Below are 23,065 nucleotides of genomic sequence, written 5' to 3'. Positions count from 1 at the left end.
CCACAAAGCAAAAACCTGTAATAGCTACACACACAAAAAGAGAAAAAAATCCAAAGATAACAGTAAAGATTCTCATCAATCACAAGGAAAAAGAGCAAAAGAAGAAGAGAGGAACAAAAAAGAACTACAAAAAGAACCAGAAAACAATTAACAAAATGACAAGTACATACCTATCAATAATTACATTAAATGTAAATGGACTAAATGCTCCAATCAAAAGGCATAGAATAGCTGAATGGATACAAAACCAAGATCCATTTTTATGCTGCCTACAACAGACTCACTTCAGATCTAAAGACACACACAGATTGAAAGGGAGTGGATTGAAAGATATTCCATGCAAATAAAAATGAAAAGAAAGCCAGGGGAGCAATACTTAATATCAGACAAAATATACTTTCAAACAAAGACTATAACAAGAGACAAAGAAGGGCATTATGTAATGATCAAGGGATCAAGCCAAAAAGAAGATACAACAACTGCAAATATATATACATCCAACTTAGGAGCACCTAAATACATTAAGCAAATATTAACAGCTATAAAGGGAGAAATTGACAGTAATACAATAACAAGGGAACTTTAACACCCAACTTATATCAATGGACAGATCAGACAGAAAATCAGTAAGGAAACACTGGCCTTAAATGACATATTAGATCATATGGACTTAATATATACAACATTTCTTCCAAAAACAGCAAAATACATGTTCTTTTCAAATGCACATAGAACAAATATCCAGGATAGATTACATGCTAGGCGCCCAACCAAGTCTCAATAAATTTAAGAAGACTGAAATCATATCAAGCATCTTTTCTAACCACAATGGTGTGAAACTATAAGTTAACTGAAAGAAAAAAACTGCAAGAAACACAAACATGTGGAGTCTAAAAAACATGCTACTAAACAACCATTGGGTCACTAAAGAAATTGAAGAGGAAATTTTAAAAAAACCTGGAAACAAATAAGAATGGAAAAACAACAATCCAAAATCTATGGGATGCATAAAAGCACTTCTAGGGTAAAGTTCAATGTCTTACAAGTCTACCTCAGGAAACAAGAAAAATCTCAAATAAAAACATGTAACCTTATACTGAAAGGAACTAGAGAAAGAAAAACAAACAAATCCAAAAGTTAGTAGAAGGAAAAAAAAATACATATGAGAGCAGAAATAAATAAAATAGAGACAAGAAAAAGAAACTATCAATGAAACTAAGAGCTAGTTCTTTAAAAAGATAAACTGTTAGCAAGACTTATCAAGTTAAAAAGAGAGCCCAAAAATAAAATCAGAAATTAAAGAGAAGTTACAATCAACACTACAGAAACACAAAGGGTCATAAGAGATTACTATGAACAATTATATGGTAATAAAATGGACAACCTAGTAGAAATGGATAAATCCCTAGAAAGATACAATATCCCCAAACTGAATCAGAAAGAAACAGAAAATATGATCAAACAATACCAGTAATGAAACTGAATCAATAATAATAATAGTAATAGTAGTAATAATAATAATAATAAATAACTCCCAACAAACATGAGTCCAGGACCAGATGGCTTTAGAGGTGAATTCTAGAAGACATTTAAATAAGACTTAATACCTATATTTTTCAAACTACTGCTGAGAATTAAAGAGGAAAAAAATGTTTCGGAACTCATTCTACCAGTCCAGCATCATCCTCATACCAAAACCAGAAAAAGATACCACAATAAAAGAAAAATACAGGCCAAATATCACTGGTGAATATAGATGCAAAAACCCTCAACAAAAATATTAGCAAACCAAATGCAGCAATACATTAAAATGATCATAAACCATTATCAAAGGGGATTGATCCCAAGGATGCAAGAATGGTTAATGTCTGCAAGTCAATCAATATGATACTGTGCATTAACAAATTGAAAAATATCATCTCAACAGACACAAAAAATCTCATGACAAAATTCAACATTGATTTATAATGAAAACTCTCAGCAAATTGGGAATAGTGGAAAAATACTGCAATATAATAAAGGCCATACATGACATAGCCACAGCCAACATCATATCCAACAGTGAAATGCTAAAAGCATTTTCTTTAAGGTTAGGAACAAGACAAGGATGCCCACTCTCACCACTTTTATTAAACATAGTACTGAAAGTCCTAGCTATAGCAATCAGGCAAGAAAAAGAAATAAAAGGAACACAAGTGGGAAAGAAGCAGTAAAACTGTCACTGTTTGCAGATGACATGATATTATATATAGAAAATCCTAAAGACATCACCAGAAAAACTCTTAAAACTTATAAATGAATTTGGTAAAGTTTCACAATACAAAATTAATATACCTGAATCTGTTGGATTTCTATACACTATCTGATAGTTCAGATATCAGAACTATAAGGTAAATTAAGAAAACAATCCCATTTATAACTGCATCAAAAGAATACCTAGGAATATATCTAACCAAAGAGGTAAATAATTGTACCCTGAAAACTAGAAGACATTAATGAAAGAAATTGAAGATGACAAAAACAATTAGAAAGCTACTCCATGCTCATGAATTGGAAGAATCAATGTTGTTAAAATAACCATACTACCCAAGGCAATCTACAGGTTCAATGCAATCCCTAGCAGAAGGCATTTTTCACAGAACTAGAAGAAACAATACTAAAATTTGTATGGAAACAAAAAAGACCCAGAGTAACCAAGGCAATCTTGAGAAAGAAGAACAAATTTGGGGGGAGGGGAGATCATGCTCTCTGATTTCAAACTATACTGCAAAGCTACAGTAATCAAACCAGAAGGTACTGGCACAAAAACAGACACAGAGATCAATGGAACAGAACAGAATGTCCAGAAATGAACCCACACTTATATGGTCAATTCATCTATGACAAAAGAAGCTACGATATACATTGGGGAAAAGATAGGCTTTCCAATAAATGGTTCTGGAAAAAAAACTAAACAGCTACATGCAAAAGAATTAAACTGACAGCTTTCTCATACCATATATAAAAAATAAACTCAAAATAGATTAAAGACTTAAATATGAGTCCTGAAACTGTAAAACTCCTAGAAGAAAATATAGGGAGTAGGCCCTTTGACATCAGTGTTAGCAATATATTTCTCAATACGTCTCCTCAGGGAATGGAAACAAAAGCAAAAATAAACAAATTGGCTATACCAAAGCAAAAATCTGTTGTACAGTGAAGGAAACTATCAACAAAACAAAAAGTTGGCCTACTGAATGGGAGAAATATTTGCAAACATCACATCAATAAGGAGTTAATGTCCAAAATATACAAAGAAACCAGACAACTCAACATGAAGAAAACCCTAAACAATCCAACTAAAAAATGGGCAGAGGAACTGAATAGACATTTGTCCAAAGAAGACATACAGATGGCCAACAGACACTTGAAAAGATGCTCAACATCACTAATCATCAAGGAGATGCAAATCAAAACCACAATGAAAATCCACCTCACATCTGTCAGAATGGCTATCATCAAAGATACAACAAATAACAAGTGTTGGTGAGGATGTGGAGAAAAGAGAACCCTCATGCACTGTTGGTGGGATTGTAAATTGGTATATATAGCTGCTGTGGAAAGAGTATGGAGGTTCCTATAAAAAATTAAAAATAGAACTGCCATATGATCCAGCAACTTCACTTCTGGGTATTTACTCAAAAAACCCCAAAACATTAATTCCAAAAGATATATATATATCCCAATGTTCATAGCAGCATTATGTACAATAGCCAAGATATGGAAGCAACCTAAGTGCCCATCAATAGACAAATGGATAAAGAAGATGTGGTGTGTGTGTGTTTTATATAAAATAAAACATTACTCAGCCATAAAAAATGAAATCTTGCCATTTGCAACATGGATGGATCTAGAGGGTAGTATTCTAAGTGAAATGTCAGAGAAAGAGAAATACTATATGATCTCACTTATATGTGGAATCTAAAAGCAAACCAAACAAACAAAACTAAATGAAAAGAGACTCATAGACACAGAAAACAAATGTGTGGTTGCCAGAGGGGAAGTAAGTGGGGGTGGTAAAATAGGTGAAGGGGATTAAGAGGTATAAATATCCAGTTATAAAATAAATAAGTCAGAGGGATGTAACATACAGCATAAGGAACATGGTCAATAATATTGTAATAACTATGGGGACAGATGATTACTAGGCTTAACTGCAGTGACCATTTCATAATGTATGCAAATATAAAATCACTATGTAGTACACCTGAAACTAACATAATATTGTACATCAACTATATTTCAAGAAAAGAAAAGAATAGCTTACACAGGAAACCTGGGTTCTAGTTCTAGATCTTTCACTAATAGGTTTATGTTTAGTCATATAATCTTACTGGGCCTCAGGCCACCTCTCAGAAAATGAAGGGCCAAACTAAATTACATCTAAGTGTTCCTTCCAGCCGCAAGATTTTATGAACCTGAAATTTGACAAAAATAAATATGCATTTTTTTTTTTTTTTTTTTTTTTGTGTGTGTGTGATATGCGGGCCTCTCACTGTTGTGGCCTCTCCCGTTGCGAAGCACAGGCTCCGGACGCGCAGGCTCAGAGGCTATGGCTCACGGGCCCACCCGCTCCACGGCATGTGGGATCTTCCCGGACTGGGGTACGAACCCGTGTCCCCTGCATCGGCAGGCAGATTCTCAACCACTGCGCCACCAGGGAAGCCCTAAATATGCATTTTGAAAGCATATTATATTTAACCTTATGGAAACAGCCCAACAAACCTGTGGCAATAACTTGGGCCAAAGGATAAAGGGGGAATTACCCAAGTAACACAAAGGTAGCATAAGGAAGCATGATGATTCACTCTGGAAGCATGACCCTGAGTTTACAGCACATGCATATTCTCCTGGGATGTGGATGTTTTATTTGCTCTGTTCTCCCAACCCCAACACGTAAAGGGGATCTGCTTCTTAACTTGTATTTTCTGTGTTACTAATTGTCAAAGAACACACATTGGATAGAAATAATAGTAGCTTTCCCAAGAAGAGCATTAAAACAGACTCCAAGGCATAAGGAAATCTAGGCAGAGTCATCCTAATTGTAATAGCTGGACAACAGCAAAATAAGAATGGCAAATATTTTCTCTAAACAAACCAGCACACAACTTAATCAGGCAATCCATGTTACATGTGATGGCATAAAATCATTTCTTTATTTTGGGCTGTCTTTAAACATGGAGGAAATAGATTTCTAAGTAATCCAGGAACAATGTGGCCATGGTCTGTATTGTAAAATTTAAGTAGCTCGCATTTAATCCAAATTGAGGTAATTTACAGAATTCATGACAAGGCCTAGAGTGAAAAGAAAAGTTCTATAAGTGAAGATGGAAAGGAGGGAGGGAGGGAAGGAGGAAAGCAGGCAGGAAGGCGGGGGGAGGGAGGGAATAAAGGAAGGAAGGGAAAGAAAGAAAGAGAAAGAAAACCATAGACTGAGAAAAATGTATACGTCCTATTCTATAAGATAAACTGTGCCAAACTGTGGGAGTATGCTTTTCTCTACTCTGGTTACAGTTCTCAACCAGATTCACCAAAAGAGGCAAAAGACCCATAATAAAACTTTAACAACCAAGTAAACCAGCAAGCCAACTATTACACCTTCTAGACATGCATAAACACTAGGTTGTTCTGTCTCCATCATTTTGCAATACTCCCCTATTGCCAGACAGTGCTTCACAACTTATCAGATACTGGCCTCAAACTCCATGTTCAGGAAACAACTTAAACAGCTCTGTTCAGTAGCAGTTGGGTGCAGTAACAAAGCTGAAGTAGGGTATAAAGGAGCCATAAAATCACCATAAACTTCAAAAAGAAAAAAGGCATGAAGTTGCTGTGTATTAAACACCTTTATATTCAGATCCACATTGAACTAAATTTACAATTATACATGTAGAAAATAAAAACATTTAGTGGAAAACAAAGTTTTAGTGTAAGAAAACATGCAGTAAAAAAGGCTAATCTTTAGAGAGAGAGTAAATTAGTAGTTGCTGGAGCTGAGGGCAGGAATGGAGAGTATTTGCAAATGGGCCACAAGGGTTCTATTAAAGTGATGGAAATGTTCTAAAATTGGATTGTGGTGGTGATTGTACAATTCTGTGGTAAGTAGATTATACCTCAACAAAGCTTTTAAGGAATTTTAAAATAAGAAAAAGCCAGAAAATATGTGTATCTATATTTTTTAGTTCTTGTCTTTATTGACTGTGAGATAGGTATATTTTTAATTTATATTTTAAGGAACTAAATGTCAGAAATGTTTTTCTTTCTATGCTTATCTTTACCCCTTCATTAAAGTTCCCCCAATTAATCAAAACTATATTTCATTTTTACTCTAGTTTCTGTAAACTATTAACATTTTTAAGACTTTATATGTAAAATTTATTTCATAGATAACCACTAAGTTAACTATATTAATGGTGAGGTATATCAATTTCAGAACAAAGAACCTAGAAAAAGTAGCTTTTTAAAATTTATTTTATCTATTCTTTTTCATTTGATCCCACTTGCCATTTGCACAAGTGATAATCAAGAGACAGTCTCTCTGCTTTTCATCCTTGTTTTCCTTCCCAGGGTCACCTCAACTTCTTATCAAAATGTAACGCCATTTTCTCTGTAACTTGCCTTTAGACCTAAAATTCAGTTTTACAGCTAGTGATAAGAAACATAAGGAAATATCTGTATTTTTAAATTCAAATTGAGTTGAAAACACGTGAAGCAATTTTCATAGAGGAAATAGTTTTCATTTTAATTTTTTAAAAAGACATTTAACTTTTAGTTCAGAGGAAGATAAGAAAAAACTTCATACTTTACTGTTTTTAATTACAACATGAACAAAAGTTTGGACTATTTTATAGAAATCATTTGCAAAGGAAAGAGCACTTGTGATTTCCCTTAATAGGGAATTAGCACTGCTACATTTTGACTCAAAAGGCTACCTACATTGATTCAGGATTGTTTCCTGAAATGTGAAATTTAAATACACCATTTCTCTTTGCTACAGTACTTGGGTTAAATAAACCTATTTCATTTTCTAGGGATATTAAAATTGATTTTATTACCTATGATGCACTTTAAATTGTTTTCCTTCATAATCAAATCGTTTCTTTCCCTTAAGATTTAATTTCTATGCATAAACTCACTCATATAAAGAAATACTACATGAAATAGTTTTAAACTGTTGAATATTTCACATAATTCAACTTAGTCTAATACTTAAAAGCACACTTATAACTTAAAACTTCACATAGATGGAGTTGAGTATCATAAGTTGACACTTCAACTTCTTACATTTATTGACGCAGTGAAGATTTAAAATGAGTTTAAATGATATAGAGAGAATCATATATGGCAAAATTCAGCTCTCTGAGATGTGATCAGACTAATTTATGAGAGGTTTTGCATTCTAATCACACTTTTGAGATGTTAGACATAAATAACTTTATAATTTTTTTAACCTGTTACTGGAAGACTTTTAATCAAATGGCTTATAATCAGATCTTAATGTCCTAATATATGCTATATTCAAACTTCACCCTTTCTGATATTAAAAAACTTATAACTTCTGTCTCTGTTTTTCTACTTCAAAATTTTCACGAGATTTCGTACTTCACATGTAGTTAAGCCAGTTCAACATGTGTTTACTGGTTTTTTGCTTATGCTAACTTATCTATGAAAAACAGTCGCATTAAACATTGAAACTGCTTTGTTCATGAAAGTGGAATATGAGATTGCAGCCATGACCAGACAGTGGTTCCCATTGGTTTAGCTTGTTACTTTTGGGGTATTGATGATCTCCCCGCTCTTACTGTGAATTTGCAAGGCAGTTAACTGAATCTGGGGCTAAATACCAAGCCATGTGGCTCACAAAATCTCCTGATTTCTTAGCCCAGTGTTTAGCCTAATATATGATATATGTCAGCACAATGGGGGATGTTAATATGAAGGACAGAATATGAATTAGCAATAAATTAGATGCATACAGCTGATGAGCTACAGTGAAACATTCAGAATCATCTACTTTATATTTATTTCTAGAAAGCAAGATAAATCATTTCATTTTATTTAAGAGAACATGGCTATTTCCAACATTACTAACATATACAAGGAGACTGTTTTTCCCTTTCACGGAGGGGATCTCTCTTTGAAAGTGTTTACATAAAATTTTCAGGGATGAGGAATACATCTTGGCACAAAGTAAACTACCTTATTCAGAAGAGAAATTATGATGTTTATTTTTGGGAGCACTGCCACCTAAAAATAGCCCATCTAGTCGCCTTATAGTGTATTCCTTTATTTTATGGGTGGAAGTTGAGAGCTGAGTGTGTTTATTTGCGTTCTTCACTTGACCTAATGCCCCAAAATGCCCAATGCCTTAAAGCCTAATCTTCTTTAAGAATATAATATAGTTATACCCTGTCAGTTGGTTATCTAGTATTTCTCACTGCTCCCTCACACAACCTCTAGTCAGGCCACTTGCTTTCGTGTCCTGTGAAAACACGTGGCCTTCTGTGTTGTAAACTTTTCCTGGAATGGCCTTTCCCCCAAATGGCCTTTTCGCATCTGTTCATTGAAATCCCAACCTATTCTCTAAGCCCTGGCTCAAGTTCTGTGTCTTCTCAGGGCCTCGCTACATCATCAGCTCCAAATGCTCTCTTTTTGAAATGCTGAGAACCCTTCTTCATGATTTAGAATTTAATGCAATACTATAGGATTTCACTTGCTATTTTTCATATGTATTGATCTTATCTTCTTACTTAGGAGAAGGCAAGATGTTCTTTGAGGGCACGAATCACACATGATATTGCTATATCCTACAAAAAATATTTAGGAATTTTTTTAATAGATAAACTTTTACTGAATGTGACGTGACCATAAATTCACTGTATTAAAAAAAATCAAATTTATGTCACAGAAAACAAAAAGGTGAGTGACCAAACTGTTAAGTGGTGATAAAACAGTTCATTCAAAACTTATCTTAAGCCATGGAAAGACATGTCCAGTGCCTTCTAGATTTACAATTGTCCCTTAGTATCCTTGAGGGATTGACTCCAGTCTCCCCTGTGGATACCAAAATCCTTAGATGCTCAAGTCCCTCATATAAAATGGAATAATATTTGTATATAACCTAAATACACCCTCCCGTATACTTTAAATCATCCTTAGATTGCTTATAATACCTAATACAATGAAAATGCTATGTAAATAGGTATAAATACAGCATAGGTAATATATAAATAGTTGTAAATACAATGTAAATGCTATGTAAATTGTTTCTGGTGCATGTCAAATTCAAGTTTTGCTTTTCGAAACCTTATTGAATATTTTCAATCTGAGGTTGGATGAATTCATGGATGGGGAACCTGTGAATATTGAGGGCCAACTGTGGATTGATCTTTCTAGAAAAACATGAAGGTTTAGAGGAGGAAATGCTAACATTTTACTTTATTATAGAACACTAATTTCAAACACTTTTAAAGAAAAATGTTCATTTCAATAGATGGCTAGTGTATAAAATTCCTGTAATTTCAAAAGATGTATAAGAGTGTGACTGTTCTATTTGTTGTCATTCATTTAGTCTAAATTGTATTCCAGCTATCAATGTACTAAAGATAATATATGCTACAGTAACAAGATGAATTCATGCATATTTTACCTTATATATGTCAAAGCAGAGATAAATTTTATTACCTGTGATTTCGGCTTAGAAACTCTCTTGTGGTTAGATGTTTTAGAAGTTGCAGTATACAGGCATACTTCATTTTATCGCGCTTCATTTTTTTTTATCACACTTTGCAGATACTGCATTTTTAACAAATTGAAGGTTTGTGGCAACCCAGTGTCGAGGAAGCCTGTCGATAGCATTTTTCCAAAAGCATTTGCTCACATCGTGTCTCTGTGTCACATTTTAGTAATTCTCACAGTATTTCAAACTTTTTCATTATTATTTTATTTGCTATAATAATTTGTGATCAGTGATCTTTGATGTTACTACTCACTGAAGACTCATGATAGCATTTTATAGCAATAAAGTATTTTTTGATTAAGGTATGTACATTGTTTTTTTAGACATAATGCTCTTGCATGCTTTATAGACTATAGTATACTGTATACATAACTGTCATATGCATTGGGAAACCAAAACATTCCTGTGACTTGCTTTATTGTGATACTTGCTTTATTGCAGTGGTCTGGAATTCAACCCACAATATCTCTGAGGAATGCCTGTATTGTGACTGCACCTATTATGTTCAATTAGCATTTATCAAATTGTATTTTCATTAGCTATCTGAATAACTTATTTTCTCAAAAATCAACACTATCACAAATACTAATTTGTGTCAGTGTTCATTCTTTTGAAGAATAAATATAAATGAGGATGACATATTTAATAATAATCCAAGTAGGGTATTTCTAGAGAAAAGGCTATGTTAAAATGAGGCAATTTTGAGTTTTCCACCAGCATAGAGTCCTTATTTACCTTGGCTACAGAGGACACAAGGCCTTAGGATGGCAGGGTTTCCCAGGCATCCTCTGCAGCATAAATCACAGTGGGCATAAATGGCAGTGCTGTCCAGCGATCCCACAGCTATTCTATTTCACTGTCATGTGGCTTGGCAGTAAGAAGCTCTTGAAGGGTTTTCGTCTCACGTGGGGTTTCCCTTTGGCTTAGGCTTTCCCCTTTCATAATGACAAAACAAAACTCTGTGACTGAGCAATAGGTTTATCACCATATTTCTTGCTTAATCATCTCTTAGTCCCTATTTTTTTTAGTTGCTTTACATAGCCTTCCACGTCACTTGCATGTGACACACAGTAACCAAGCAGCTGGCAAAAATGCCATGAGAGTGGTATGGATGCCCATATGTACAGCACACAGACCCTGTTACACAAATGTGATTGTGAGTGTGGCAGAATTCTTACAACTTGCTACCACATTGCCCCCACCTGGGCAATCCAATCATGGGATTGTGGCACAGGAGAAATGACCTTTGTCCTCCATTTGGCAAGAGCCAGACCCTTATTATGCCCAATCAGGGTGCCATGGTTTAAGAAGATTGTGGAGAAACTCGATATGATTTAGCAGTTTGCACCAAAAACGATTTCCTGTTGAGAGGTTAAGAGGTGGGGCTTTACAATTTAGAAGAGAAATGGATAAATAAGAGCAGACTACTTCATGTACACAAAGGTTTAGTGTGAGGAAGAGTGAAAATTGTTTCCCGTCTCTACTCATGACAGATCAGAAAGTAAGGTGCTTGGGCTTCCCTGGTGGCGCAGTGGTTGAGAATCCGCCTGCCGATGCAGGAGACACGGGTTCGTGCCCTGGTCCGGGAAGATCCCACATGCCGCGGAGCAACTAAGCCCGTGAGCCACGGCCGCTAGGCCTGCGCATCTGGAGCCTGTGCTCCGCAACGGGAGAGGCCACAACAGTGAGAGGCCCGCATACCGCAAAAAAAAAAAAAAAAAAAAAAAAAAAAAAGTAAAGAAAGTAAGGTGCTTTAGTGGTTTGGGGGAATTTAATAGAAGCTATCACTGAAGGTCATTTGAACACCTTAGACGCGCTCATGTATTGGAGAAATGCTTGTATTCTCAGCACTTGGCCTAATAATGGGAGAAAAAAGGGTAAAATATTTCATTCCCTTCCTTTTCTATGGGTAGAGCTGAAAATGATAGTTATCATTAGAATATTTTAATAGTAATAACAACACTGCCAACACTTACTGACCTGTGATACGTGAGGCACTATTTTGGGACTTTAACTCATTTAATCTTTGCAATGCTTGAGGCACACAGCCTATTATTATCTTCCTTTTAGAGATGAGGAAACTGAGGCTCAGGAGGTTTAAGTAAATGACTAATCACACACAGCTGGTAAGATCTCAATCCAGACAGTCTGATTCCAGAGCTCTAGCTTTTAGCTACCACGTGATACTGTCTGATCTTTATTTTTTTTCCTCCACAGATATTTTAACACTCAACTAGGAGCCGCAAAAGAGAAAACAGAAAAAAAGAGTCTCTGAAGGTTCAATAGAAGAAGAGGTGAATAGCAGATAATCATGGCACCTATTCCATATTTATGTCTACGACAGGTTCTTGAATTCTAGAAGACTTTTTTTTAAAATACAAAGGTGTACCTATGATAATAAAGTGACACTTGTCTGACTTGATAATGGCGGCTGTTATTGGTGGTGATAAGAATCTAAATATTTTTAGTAGTCAGAATGATAAAAAAAAAAAAAGTCTAGTTTAAAAATCAGTAGTTCTGGGCAATAACAACAGCTCTTTCAGTGACCGTGTGATCTTAGGTCACTTATACACATTATTCATGACTTAGTTCCTGTGAAATGTGGCTTACGATAGCTCTAAAGGCAAAATTATATACTGGATATGAGAGCCATTTGAAGATCGTAAAGCTGGGTTCAAGTGAAAAGCTCGATTATTTTAGTAAGAAAGTAATACCAATTTATTAATAAACGTTATTAATATCAGTTTATTAACAAACTATCCTGCAGTAGTTTCATCTTACGAGAGCAGACCATAATGCTTGAGGTTATTTATGGCAACGCCTTAATGTCGATCCCTCTGTCTTAGAAATGCCACCTCCCCTAAGCAATCTGGCTCCTCCATGCACTGAGCACGTGCTGCTCATATTCTGATTATGGGTTTACTTATTAGTTTGCATGATGTCCCTCCTAGTAGACTGTGAGTCCCTAGAGGCAGTGGCTATTTTCTGTTAAACTGTGTATATCCCAGCTACATAAATACATAATAATTGTGTAGAAAGAATATAATCCAAGAAGACAGAGATTATGTTTTCCATATCATTCTTCCTATATTTTATCCAAGTATGGTGCTCTGGTATATGAGGCATTGAATTGCTGAATAAATAGATTACATATTTATTATTTAAAGCAACCACTACACAGCACGGCTAGATTGAAAAGTTTGACTTGTACCAATCTACTCTGAAAAGCAAGCACCTCTCTGACAAGAGCAAAGGAGAGTAAATTCGGAATGTGACCATAAAGCAATGGGACTAATTTTCACTTGTGATTTGTAAAATCCATCTCCTTATTTTACAGTCATGTCTTGTAAATTAAGAGGATTACCTAGATGTCTTACAGCATTGTTCATAGCTTTAATGAGTAAATCATATATTTTTAAAAAGTTGAGTTCTTTAGCTGAAGGTGCTATTATAAATGGAGTGTGGTCTTCTGGAAAATATTCTGTAAACAGGTAGCACTGAATAAGTTAGAAAGCGGTTCTTCAAAATAAAAATACGTGCAGAAAATACGGTATATACCAGATCACAGAAAGGAAAGCAGTATAAATGACTTCCCAAAGGTAATGGGTGTGACAAGACATGTCTGATATTAAACTAGTTGAAATCACTTATGCTAAAAGTATTTATGAAATAGACTGAATAACGTAAGAACAGAACTCCCGGGCTTCCCTGGTGGCGCAGTGGTTGAGAATCTGCCTGCCGATGCAGGGGACACGGGTTCGTGCCCCGGTCCGGGAAGATCCCACATGCCGCGGAGCGGCTGGTCCCGTGAGCCATGGCCGCTGAGCCTGCGCGTCCGGAGCCTGTGCTCCGCAACGGGAAAGGCCACAACAGTGAGAGGCCCGCGTACCACAAAAATAAAATAAAATTAAAAAAAAAAAACAAAAACATAAAAGAACTCCCATTCCTATGAGACCTTCACTTCAAGCTTCTGGTCTCATCATTGAAAAAATATTTAAGTTTCTATTATGTTCCAAAATTATGTTCTCATCTCTAAAATTTGGCAATAAATTATTTTAGCAATTCTTCTGCCTGAAAAATACCCCTGTGTCTAAATTGACATAAATGATAAAAATTAAGAAATGCTAAGAAGTGTTTGAATGGTATTACATTAAGCAAATAACATGAATATGATCTGTATACCAAATGATAATAAAACTACACTCCTAACTTAGTTCTAACAGGAAATGGGGTTCACAAATTCAAATTTCTTAATTCTTCATACCCAATTCAGTAGTTTATCATCTTATAATCTTATAATCAACACCTGGGAAAATTTTTTAAAATAGAATTATAAAATTAAAGTGTAACTGTGGTAATTTTTATAATGTCATTTACCTGATCAACATTACTACTGAACAAAGACTTGGTAGGTTCAACGTGTAAGTATTATATACTTGGTATTAACATGTTCAGTACTGTGTATATGTAAAACATACATAAATGAGTTCATGTGAAGGTTATATTGTGTAAAGATAGCACTCTATAATACTGATAAAATTATCTCGCATGCACCATTTGCAGAGGGGAGTGAAAAGAAAACTTTTGTAATCACAACAGAACTGGGCTCTGCCTAGACCCTCCTCCTACCTCTGAAGGGTGTGAGTCCTACTCTAACAGGACACTGCTACCTCCTGGGCAGTCACCACTGTCCTCATGGAGATTCGTGGTCTGCTATGACAACAGTATGTATAATTACAGTCAAAGTGTTGAAGCCAAACTCCCAATTCTGGCATCACTGAATACATGTAAAAATGAACCATCACAGAAAAGAATATTTTTCATGCCCAGTAATTAATTTTAGTGGGCAGTTAGTAAGTGGCAAGAAGTGGAAGCAATGGATTCTGGGGTGATAATACTGATCACTTAAATGGGTAGTCCACATTGAACAGTGAAGACAATTTGGGTATTAGGATAATCCTCTAGTGTGTTTGGGAAGTGCAAGATCGCGCAAGATGATGTCACTTCAGAGGTTAAAGACATGCACCTCTACCCATGATGTACTAGTTATACTTTATAACCCATTATGGGTTTATCATTCAGGAATACATCTGAAGTTTTTCAAACCAGGCTACAGCTGCAACCTAAGTTAATCCTTGAGGTTATGATTTCCATTAGTCTAAAAACATTTGTGTAGACGTGTAAAATATCACATCCGTTAGAAGAAAATCGCTGAACTGCCTTTGATTACCACTCCTGGGATGAAGATTATATATAAATATGTAGGTACTCAAACACACACATGCCTACAAACACATACATATTTTGTCTTTTAAAACTGCATTTACCTTTAATATGCCCACTGTGAACCTTCCTTAATTTTGTGGTTGTTTGTGCCTCCTCACATTTTTGAGGGAATTTTCTAGAAGTTTTCCACTATCAGCTTGGCATTTGATTATGCATCTTGAAGTGGTTTCAGTGATTTCCAGTATTTCAAAAATCCTAAGTAAATTCCTATATTTCATAAAATACCTCACTGGTAACTTAAAGGTTCCCAATTTGAAGTTATCAGACCTCTTTAGGAGACCACAAAGTTACAATGTTGATTTTTTTGGTCAACTAAAACAGCAATTTTATTGCCCACGGTCCTTAAAAAAATAATTTTAAGAAACTGTAATGGCCTTAAAATTAATCTCTAGGGAATTCTGTCCTTTATAGTGCTTCATAGAGAGAGGGGTTTAGACACATACAACTATGTAAATAAACACAGCAGACAATAAATCCTTCATGGCTAGGAGCTCTACACTCTCTGCTGTTGCTGTGTCCCAACACTCCCAGTGCAAAGCTGTTCATGTATAACACTGTCATTAAATCTTCATTAACTATGTGAAGTTATATTTCATCACAAAATTAATGTTCTTGAAGAATAAATCTAAGACTGCATTAATTGGCAGGATTCAGAAAAGCAAGAGGTTTTTCTAAGCCCTTACTTGATTTTTACTCCTGTAATTGAAAACATTCAATACTTAGGTCCCCAGAGGCACACTATGAAGTTAGGAATCAAGTCATGAGTAGTATTACTATAGTATTTCCAGCCAGTGTTAAGGGAAGCATAACACAAATTCAGTGAACCACTTTATGGCTCTAAACCCTTCTTGTCTAATATTTAAGTAAGTAACATCATTCTGCCCATCAAAGTCAAAAATCCCAACTACAGCACAAATGGACAAATACAAAAATAGTGCTAGGTCAATCTACTTTTATGGAAGGGGATTTCTCCTACTGCCTGATGGCAACAGTAACCATTTAATGAACTGTACACAGTCTCAGGGAGGTCCTAACATACTGTACTGGTGTCTGCTATCAGGGACTCCTCCATGTTCAGGAGAGGTGGACATTAATCTACATTCTCAAATACGGTTTTTACCCACACAGTCTGGAATGCAGCAACTCAGTCACAAGAATACATTTTTTTCTAATTTTTGTTGCAATATGTCAGTTTTTAAATTTATATTTTAAACAAAGGCACACTAGAACATGCTTTCATTTGGTTTACACCATATTGATGCCATGTGTTTAATGTATGAGCTTGTGCCAAAATGTCTTCTTCATCTTCACTTAGCTGTGTGTGTATACACACAAATAAACATGTGTGTGAAATAAATTATATAAAATATTCATACCATATTACCTAATACAGTTATATATATGTGTGTATATATATGTACTATAATCTAAATAGGTGCTTGTAACTACAGAATCACAGAATAACTACAACACCATTCACTTAATTTTTAAAGCAGTGGTGAGAATAATTATATGTTATATACATAGATATATAATACATGTAAATATACCTCATCTCCCTTTATATATATTTAAATTTACATTTTAGTTATTGTGATTATAGATAGAGTGCATAATTAAGTTAGTGAGCACTGCTCAGAACTAAGGAAGTAAATAAAGATCACAGAAAATCAGCAGGTAATAAGTGCTTTATGACTCCTCATTAAGTAAATGTGTTTACCTTTCATTTAATATGCAGAGTTTTTCTAAAAAGTAAGTTGGTGATTATTTTATTTTTCATTTACTGATTACATAACGTAGTTCGCTTTGTTGCAAACTCTGTTGTGCTGAAATGAGAGTATTTGGTACCAATTTAGGAAAAACAGTAATTAGTGATTAGAAAGAGAAGAAAGGAGAAATCTTAATCTAGGAGAAAAAAATTAAAAAGGAAGACAGGACTCTCAAAAGCATTTAAAGAGCAATCACCTACCAGTTCTACTCGTCCGAAACCTCCAACTCCAAGGGTGTCAATGATGTTGAAATCAGACAGCTTCAGGTTGGCGAAGAAAGCAGCTTCAGCTTCATATCTGGAGTTTTTGATGCGAAAAAATGGAAATTTCTTAGAGGTGCAAACACGAGTACCACGTACAACTGTACCGGAATGACATGACTGTGAAACAGGGTTTACCTGCTTAAATTCCATCTTGTTTTTAGAGTCTGCGTTTTCTCACACTCATAATTTTTTGGTCCCAGTTGTGCAAAATAACAGATTTGCACTTGTAATTCAGAGTAGAAAAATACAAAGTACCCACTGCATGTCAGTCATGTGACTGATAAATCCAGTTATCAAATCAAAGTTACATCTCGGTGTTTTTCTATGCGTCTTCTTGTGAGCACAGATTGTTTGAGTTGTTCTTTTTTGGTTTTGTTTTGGATTTTTTGGTTTTGCTTGGTTTTGTTTTTGCTGTTCAGATTTTGGATGGCAGTTTCTCATTAGTTTCCCTTATCCACAGGCTGGCAGTGGCTCCTATTAATGTTTATTAAAAGCGGCAAGATCATTGAGGTCTCTGGAGTGAAATCACGGCCAGGTTTTATGAAAACGGATCCGAAAAGCTGAGGACTGATGTGAAAATGTCTGAAATGGATGATTTCGGAAGCATATTCACATTCCTAAAAAGTGTCTTCCCTTCATTTGTGTTTACCCACTGACTCTCAGCTAGTAATTCCAGTGTCTATGCTTGCCAGTTTCTTAGATGAGTGGTGTGGAGGAGCACAGACTAGCCTCCAAAAGTTTAACTCTAAGCACATGCAAATTGGACACATGCAAGTGGCCAAAATAAGCTTCCCCTGATGAGACAAGTGAATATGAGCTGCTTAAAATATCTCCTTGTTAAAGCCCCCACTATTTTTAGAAAGGGCAGTAAGGCATAAAGATGATGATCCTCCACTCACTAAAGTCAGGTCAGGGAGTAATTCAGCTGTCTCAGAAATAAAGTATTTGAAGAGCTATGTGTAACCCATGACCTTCAGCCAGGCGGTACCTGATTCAGTAGTATGCTATATATAGACATGATGAACATGCTTGAAATAGTGATACTAACACAGTTTGTTTATGTCAGCTTTTGCATAGAATCATTCACAGGCATGTTTGGCCTTAAGCTGTGTAACATTTTAGCTGTTTCATTATAATCAAATACAAATTCAGACTCTCTACTTGGGAAAAATGTAAAACAGTTATCTAGGTGAGCTTTCAACACTCTCCAATTTACAATGACAATTCTGGTTTTTAACACATCAATTCTTGAAAGACTCACAAGATGGTAAAGTGTTTCTCGTTATTAGCTGATTATGGGAAATCAACTCCCTCCAGTTAACCTCTATAAACAAGACTGCTAGGCATTCTGAATGGTATCTATAGATTTCTCTCATTAACTACACAATCAAGAGATCAACATAGCACTTCAGGAGATGGTTTACTAGAATGGAACATAAGCAACAAATGTGCATTTCTAGCATTCCAACTGGCTTCCAGCTTTTGGAAAATCAAAACTCCATACCATTTAAAGGGCCAGTGGCAGAGCTCACTCCAACAGGTGTTTAAAAAGGACACCTGCTGGGATCAGACCCCCCCCGCCCAACTCCATGATCGTATGTAGGTGTTCAAGAATTTCTGGCAGTCAAATTCTTAATGAGATTGTTTTTGAATAATATCTTATGTGCTTGCTGGATTTAGAAATCTCAGATTGAAGAGGGTAAACTCTTTCAGACTACTCTGACACCATTTTATATATTTAAAGTATGGTGTTATTACTTATAGCTCCTGAAGACACACCTGCCCCCCCCAAATCCTTATATTTGGGTTCTGTAAAATTAGTCTGGAAGATGTCTAAACAAATCATCTTCAGCCATTTGTTGCACATCAGCACTTGACGAAGTGAGAGAGTGGCATGGACATATATACACTACCAAACGTAAAATAGATAGCTAGTGGGAAGCAGCCGCATAGCACAGGGAGATCAACTGGTGCTTTGTGACCGCCTGGAGGGGTGGGATAGGGAGGGTGGGAAGGAGGGAGACGCAAGAGGGAAGAGATATGGGAACATATGTATAACTGATTCACTTTGTTGTAAAGCAGAAACTAACACACCATTATAAAGCAATTATACTCCAATAAAGATGTTTAAAAAAAAAGAAGATAAATAAGTACAACTGGATGGTTAAAGCAACAAGAGCTATAGAATGGTAAGGTGGTTAAGGAAGGTATAGGAGATGAGAGGAGACAATTTGCCAATTAATACATGTCCGACCATGGATGAGTTAAAAAAAAAAAAAAAAAAAAAAAGCCGAACTAGATGATTTAGCTTCTGGAGGTATCTCACCCCTCTAGCTCGTAACTTGGAGGGATGTTTTTATTCTTTTTTTTACTCAGGAATTATTTGAAAATAATTTGAATCTATCCGTTATGTTCTCCTTTCTTTAGAGTTGATAATTTTGAGTGGGGAAGGAGACAAAATAAATTGGTTCAATAAATGGCTCTTGTTCTATAAAACTTCTCTTGCCTGAAGGAGGTAACCGTGGAACACAAGTTCCTGGCTTACTTACTACTGTGGGGTACCAGGTCCAAGGAATTAGGCCCAGATTTATGCAACTCTAAAGTCCATCTGTGCAAAAGTGTTTATGAGAGGGACAGTTCCCAAGTGCTAAGGGAAATATATATCAGTAAGGCATTCAATTCCTGATGTTTGGTTGCTTAAAATCTAGCAAGGAGTATGAAGTGTATTTTCTAATGTGCCTACCTTAGTTTGAGATACAGATTTTTTAAGACAATACTATTATTTACAGTTGACCCTTGAACAATGCAAGGGTTGGGGCGCCGACCCTCCTACAGTCAAAAATTCATGTATAATTTATAGTGGGTCCTCCATATCCACAATTTTTCTGTATCTATAGTTCCATATCTGCCCATTCAACCAACTGGATCATGTAGTATTTACTACTGAAAAAAATCTGCAGATGAGTGGATCTGCACAGTTCAAACCCATGTTGTTCAAGGGTCAACTGTATTCTTTTTTTTTTAGTATAGGGTGAAAGCTATGGATTCTCTTTCCAGAAAAGTGCAGATACTGACATACTCTGTCTGTATAACTTCAAGGAGCTTATAAACTCTCAAAATAGGTTAACAACATGCAAATAACTATATAACAAGAGAATAAGTGTGTTGGGTGAAGTAGAGAGATAATATATCATTTACCTGACCATAAGATTCACCTGGGGCTTTGGTGATTAGAATCCACAGTCACTAATTTGTACAGGGTACTCTTTAAATAGTGAAATATGGAACTTCCAAGAACTGCTAGAAAGAAACAAAGTTGCCTACATTTTCACCTTCTCTTTTCATTTCTGCTTATTCACCAAAGGAGGTTCTAAAAGCAATGAAAATGTAAAGCTGCAGGTGTAATGATGATGAGACCAAGACATACATGCCAAGTCTAGAAACAGAAAAATAATACTGGAATAATCTTAACCTCTCTTTATCTAAAACTACATATCTATCCAGTATTATATTCACTTCCTTTCAGAAATAGATAATAACCATTAGTTTTTATTTTTCCATCTCTTCCAATATCACCAGCTTCCACAAAACCAAAGAGTAAGACTCAGATGTCCTTTATTATTCACCATAATTGTTTCTTTTTTGTTGTTACCAGACATCCATGAATCAATTATGTCATCATTTCAAAATAACACAATTGGGTTCTATTCCTTATGACTGACCACTATTATTAAGAAGCAAACATCTCTCCTTAATACTGAAAACCAAATATGACCCAGTACAAAAATGTCTGAAACTTAAAATTTTATCTTCACCTTGATATTACAATAGCAGAAATGGCTCAGCATTATTCTACAAAGCAAACAATAGTATGTGCAGTTTTAAAGTAAGGTCCAAGAATCCAAAGGGACATTCCAGATGGGATACAAAAGCCAGTAATTAAAAGCCAATGAAACGGGCTTCCCTGGTGGCGCAGTGGTTGAGAGTCCACCTGCCGATGCAGGGGACACAGGTTCATGCCCTGGTCTGGGAAGATCCCACATGCCGCGGAGCGTCTAGGCCCGTGAGCCATGGCTGCTGAGCCCGCGCGTCTGGAGCCTGTGCCCCGCAGCGGGAGAGGCCACAACAGTCAGAGGCCCGCGTACCGCAAAAAAAAAAAAAAAAAAAAAAAACGCCAATGAAACAAAAGGCTAATGTGCCCTATTTACTTTAGCAAAATCTATAATCCAAATCAGTTTCAGAAGCCTACTCTAAGGGTCTCCAAGAAAAATCAAACGAAGTCTTAGCATCTTTTAACCCACGTGCAGATCAGTCACCACTGCTTTGCCTGTGCTCATCTGCTCTTGGGTATATTTTTATTTCCTGTTGAATTTAGTTTTATCAGTTCTTGGGGAAATCTATAAATGTTTCATTAAACACACATGAACTCTCATCTATGACTAAGATTTTCATTCTGTAACTTTTAATAGGTAAGATGAGATTCAATCAGACAATCGATGGCTACTCTGGACTTAAAAATAATGCAAGAGCTCATCCTAACGTACAAACAAAAGCTCATGACTTGTGGTCCTGGCTCTGTCAGTGACTTTGTATGTCCAAGTCCTGAATTCAACATGTAGGCCTTTGTAAGAATATCAACATACACTTAAGTAAATAAGTATGAGTTGTATAGATAAAGTCAGAGTCCTAGCTTACTTAAATGTTCAGATAAACTCCTAGAAATCCTTCCACTTTTTATATGATCAAAGAACATTGATATCTATAAATAAATATTTACAGAAATAGTTAAAGGAGGTAAGAACTTTTTGACAGTCGGCCTTAAGCACAAAATATGTAACCTGGTCTATGATGCATGCAAGCTGTAATGCTGGCCATCTACTGAATAAACACTTAACTTGGTACACAGGATTTTATGTAATAACAGTTCTTGATTTAATAAAACTTGGTGCATTAAGTAATTTGTAGGTCTTGAAGAGTAAATACAAATTCAGCCAGACAAGTAACTATATAGAGAGAAAGCAGAATTGAAAACTGGACCAATAATACTTATTTGCATATTTAACACAGATGTGATTTGGGCTTAAACTACTGGGACTATCACCTCATTGTGCTACATTAACTTTGTGTATGTGAAAATAGTTACTGCATGTCCTATTCCCCTGATTCTAAAATGTTTGGAATTAAATAAGCTTTGTCACTAAAATAAATATGGATAGTCTTTATTAAATCTATAATCAAGTCACCAGTCATCTCTTATTAATTTAATTGCTTTATTAAAAAGTCTCATTGTTAAACTAAACTTTAAAAGCAGAATCTTCTGACTTCATTGTAAAACTGTGAACCATTTTATTGTTCAAGGTTTGTATAGGGAGTTATTTCCTGTTGAAATAATGTTTTTCAAATAACACTTTACAAAAGTCTCTATTACTATAAGGGTTTTTAAAAACAAAACAGACAAAACTTTTAAACATAAGAAACCCTATTCCTAAAATTCTAAACAAAAAGAGACAATTTCTAATTTATTTGGCCATAAAGCGTACAGGTATAGTCACTAGTCTTTTAACAGTAGTGGTAAAAACTTGAAGAAATAAAAAGCTTGAAAGTAACTTAATGAATATAAAGTATTTCATTATGTCAGTTTTCTCCAGAAAATGTAATCTCTTCTTCAGGGAATTTGAGATGGCATTAGTTTGCTTTCTGTACTTCCAAAATTGTGGTTTTCAGAAACACAGTCTTTTTTTTTAAGTACTGTAGCCATGAAATAGTTCTACTTATTTTTCAAATACATTCCCTTGAGAAGATAAAGCCAACAGGAATACCCGGGAAAATTGCATTGCTCATATCTGATGCATAATAAGAATGATAGTAATGCAAATACTTTGCATTTAGGAAGTACCTTTCTTTTCTTCCAAGGACTCTAAAATTTATTTCATTTAATTGATCCTCCTGATTCTCTGTGAAGATGGGAT

At 35.4% G+C, this 23,065-nt stretch overlaps 1 protein-coding gene across 4 annotated transcripts in view; it reads right to left on the bottom strand.

The window, feature by feature from the left end:
• The window catches only part of PRKG1 (protein kinase cGMP-dependent 1), a 1,199,831-nt gene that overhangs the window by 30,192 nt on the left and 1,146,574 nt on the right, over positions 1 to 23,065 (bottom strand). For 3 of the 4 annotated variants that reach the window (XM_059053703.2, XM_059053702.2, XM_067025120.1), the window contains one exon: positions 17,034 to 17,130. In XM_059053703.2, the coding sequence (XP_058909686.1) occupies positions 17,034 to 17,130 (97 nt within the window). Of the gene's footprint in view, positions 1 to 17,033; positions 17,131 to 17,231; positions 17,816 to 23,065 lie in introns of those variants that run through there. The other variant, XM_059053704.2, reaches the window with a different exon arrangement.

This window comes from Kogia breviceps, chromosome 2 (genome assembly GCF_026419965.1).
Source record: "Kogia breviceps isolate mKogBre1 chromosome 2, mKogBre1 haplotype 1, whole genome shotgun sequence".
Lineage (NCBI taxonomy): Eukaryota > Metazoa > Chordata > Mammalia > Artiodactyla > Physeteridae > Kogia > Kogia breviceps.
This window is presented reverse-complemented; position numbering and strand designations above follow the sequence as displayed.